The sequence below is a fragment of the Myotis davidii genome, unplaced genomic scaffold, assembly GCF_000327345.1.
Source record: "Myotis davidii unplaced genomic scaffold, ASM32734v1 scaffold750, whole genome shotgun sequence".
Lineage (NCBI taxonomy): Eukaryota > Metazoa > Chordata > Mammalia > Chiroptera > Vespertilionidae > Myotis > Myotis davidii.
This window is the reverse complement of record NW_006282814.1, coordinates 216874-220438: the sequence shown is the minus strand read 5'-3', so window position 1 is coordinate 220438 and position 3565 is coordinate 216874. Positions and strand designations below refer to the sequence as shown.

General features: G+C 48.1%; 1 protein-coding gene across 1 annotated transcript in view; it reads left to right on the top strand.

The window, feature by feature from the left end:
- Window positions 1-2217, top strand: part of SPTLC1 (serine palmitoyltransferase long chain base subunit 1) — a 77900-nt gene extending 75683 nt beyond the window's left edge. Inside the window, exon 15 of the mRNA XM_006753215.2 lies at window positions 970-2217. Coding sequence (XP_006753278.1) covers window positions 970-1063 — 94 coding nt within the window. The 3' untranslated portion in view covers window positions 1064-2217. The remainder of the gene's footprint in view (window positions 1-969) is intronic.
- The last annotated feature ends 1348 nt before the right edge of the window (window positions 2218-3565 follow it).

The following is a 3565-nucleotide window of genomic DNA, read 5'->3' as shown; positions in this document are numbered from 1 at the left end:
GTGGGGATGTGCCTGGACTCCTGGTTTAACACAACACCCCCCCTCCCCACCCCGCCTGCGTCCAGTGCACTAGGAGGGAGACGCCGAGGCATGGTTTGCAGGGCATGGCATGGGGTCAGTGAGGTCACAGAGAAGTAGGCCTGGGAGGGACGCGGGCTTCCGAGAGCAGCTGACATGTAAGCTGAGCCCAGAAAATCGCATATGTCAGACGACCTGGTGGGCATGGAGCCTTCCAGAAGGGAGTAGAGTGTATGTGGCATGGCGCCCCCGGGTGCCGGTGGGAGCCAGAGCCCGAGCGTGAAAGGCAGCAGCAGGAGCGAGCTTGGAGCCAGCCCCGGGGGCCTTGTACATGGGAGCCAGAGACGGGGCGCTGGGTCTGCAGGCCCCCAGCAACAGCTCACAAGCACCTTAGGACACTGCCCTCCTTCCTCGCTGCGCCCAGGCAGAGGTGTAACTGAGTGTCAGGACAGGGGCCGTGTTGGCCTTATGCCCTGGGCTCCATGCCCAGCACAGTGCAGTTCAGCAAATGTGTCCAGTCGATAACAGTAGATGTTTGTAGGGGACAGAGGTAGAACTGCTCTTAGTTGCTATTTGTCTTCAATTTTCTGCAAATTTGAAAATGTTTGCCTTGCTGCAAAGTATTGTAAGCTTCCACATGACTTACTGAATTACGACAGGAGCAACCAGACAGTCCATTAATTGGAACTTTGGCCTGGGGTCTGGGACTGCTGAAGCAGTAGTTTATGTAAAAGACTGGTTTCCTGGCGCCGCTGGGTGGAGCCCCCTGACAGGTCACGTGGAGTAGACACACTAACGGTCCAGGGAGGAGCCACGAGCTCCTGTGACAGGTGGTGTCAGATGTTTGGGGCCTGCAGGACAGAGGGCCCTGTCCCACCCTCACCTGCTGTCGTGGTGAGAACAGGCGGCAGGCTGAGCAGTGGGCATTTTGTGTCCTTCCTCATCTCGCAGCATCAGGGTGGTGGTCACAGTGGAGCAGACGGAAGAGGAGCTGGAGAAAGCTGCGTCCACGATCAAGGAGGTAGCCCAGGCGGTCCTGGGCTAGTCCCGGAGGCTCAGTCAGGGCTGGCCGCCCGGCACACAGCCTCATCACATGTCGGAGGCCTGCACCGACTGACTGACCACCGGGCGCGGTGGCTGTGGCCTCGGCATGACCATGCGAAGGATGCTGGTTATTTTTACAAAGAAAACATCTAAAAGCCCAGGAACTGGTGGTTGTTTTTAAGGAAAACTGGTGAAAGCATACAACTGTGTGAAATCATGCTGTTTAGTGCTATCTAAATGTTCATTATACTAGTATTTTATATTCTTCCTTTTGTTCTTGTCACTGTTTAAAAATGGAGCTTCAGTTACCGTCCCTCCCTCCTGGTGAAGACTGGACACTCCTCCGGGCTTCCAGGGAGCGCCCAGTGCGGCCTGGAGAATCCGCCCCTCGCTGCAGGCTGCGCCCTGGCCGCTCAGTGTGGCTCACACACAAAGGAACACTTCTCTGTGCAGTTACTATAAACTGCTCATCCATCTGAACCCTAAAATTCTTACCAACACTAAGTACTGCCGTTACACCATTTCCGACAGCTAGTCTTAGCCTCCGCCCAGAGAGTAGCATTAGACTTCTGTGTGAGAACCTAAATCAGATCCTGTTCTGTTTCCATGATTGGCCTTCCCGTTTACTACGGGGAGATCTGATCTGTTCTAGGAAGAGGGTTATTGTGAGGATCCTGTGACTCATGCCCTCGATGTTCTAGAATATCGTGAATGGATTCCTAGGGACATAGAACTGCAGGCTTTGTCTAAGCTAAGGAAAATGAGAAGTTTTTTCTTCTCAGTTGATTGATTCCAAATATCCAAAAATAATATAAAGCACTGAAAATTACATTATGAAGCTGTACCTCAGCTGTTTTCCCTTAGCAAACCCAGTGAGGTGGTGTGAATATTAGTTGCGGGCACCCATGTTGCATAAGTATTAAACCTTTTTCCCTCTTACTAACAGTGAAGGAATGAAATTGTAGAAATGTCATTTTTATAATCTGTGTTCATCCTTTAAAATAACACCTTTTTAAAATGTGGTTTTGATTTTGCTTGAGGTACTTCGTCCATACGGCCTTGTGGCTGCTGCTGCTGCTCACAGGTGCAGGGCTCTTCGCAGGGTGAATCTGTTTTGTTTGTTTGTTAACGAAAATAAAGTTACATTACTGATAATGAGTCTATTTGTGTATGTAACATATTCAACAGAATACTCTCTTGATTTTACTTTTCTACAAATCTAGGATGTTATTTTTGTAGGAATTGGGTGAGGTAGAAAAAAATTAACTTCTTAGAACTGTGAAAAGTGGTGTCAGATGTCTGGAGCCTATATAATTTCAATAATGTTTCTGAAATTTCCTAGCTTCCTACTAATTTAAGCCTTGGCCACATAGAACTACAAACATACAAGAACCATTAGTTTATAAATGATGAGGATAGTAACTTTTATTGTTTGTTTTTTTTTAATATATTTTATTGATTTTTTACAGAGAGGAAGGCAGAGAGATAGAGAGTTAGAAACATCGATGAGAGAGAAACATCAATCAGCTGCCTCCTGCACATCTCCCACTGGGGATGTGCCTGCAACCAAGGTACATGCCCTTGACCGGAATCGAACCTGGGACCCTTCAGTCCGCAGACCGACGTTCTATCCACTGAGCCAAACCGGTTTTGGCGAGGATAGTAACTTTTAAACTGCTTGGTACTTTCCAAGTCAGAATTGTAACAGCTGTGTTTATTGCTACTTCTAAAAAGTATAAATTCCCGGGAAAGATGGTAGAGCACATTATTTAACTTCAATCCTCAAAAAATACCAACATTTTAAACAAAAATAGTGTTTTTAATTATTTATGTAAAATGCCCACAATCCAGTAATGTAAATGCCAAAAAATGTCAATTAGGCAAAATGCTGAGGAAAACACTCAAATCTGATGGCAGCTTCCGAGTTTCTCCCAGAAACACAGGGTTCTGAAGCGCTTGGGAAGGACGCTCTGTTGAGGGAGGCGGTGGCTGCAACATGGGGAGCCCATGTCCACCGGGCACAGGGCCAGGGTTGGCACCGCGCGCTGCCCTTCCTGTTTTCTGCAGTGAGGGTGCACTCAGGAAAGCAGCCGACGCAAGTCGGACAGAGAGACAGCAGCACTCCAGCTGCGCGCTGCCAGCTAGACCAGGTGCGCGCATGTGCGCTGCTGTCTGTGATATGCCACCAGGTGTAAGACGCAGGTCAGTGTCAGGTAATGTGGATGGGAAAGGTGCATCTTTACATCTGAAATAAACAACAATATTCTGATGTGTGGGCCTGCTGCCATCTTTCCTGTGGACATAAAACCTTCGTCCCAGAAATAGAGTGTGTTTGAGGATGCTGATAGGCACCTAAATCTGATTATCTCCATTCGAACTATCCTTGTGAAGACAGCAAATAAAGCCATCCATAGCCACACCTACTCTATGGATTATGTTGTGGAGAATACTTACACTTTATTTCCCTACTGACTATCTGATGAAGAAAATGCACTGGGAGGCG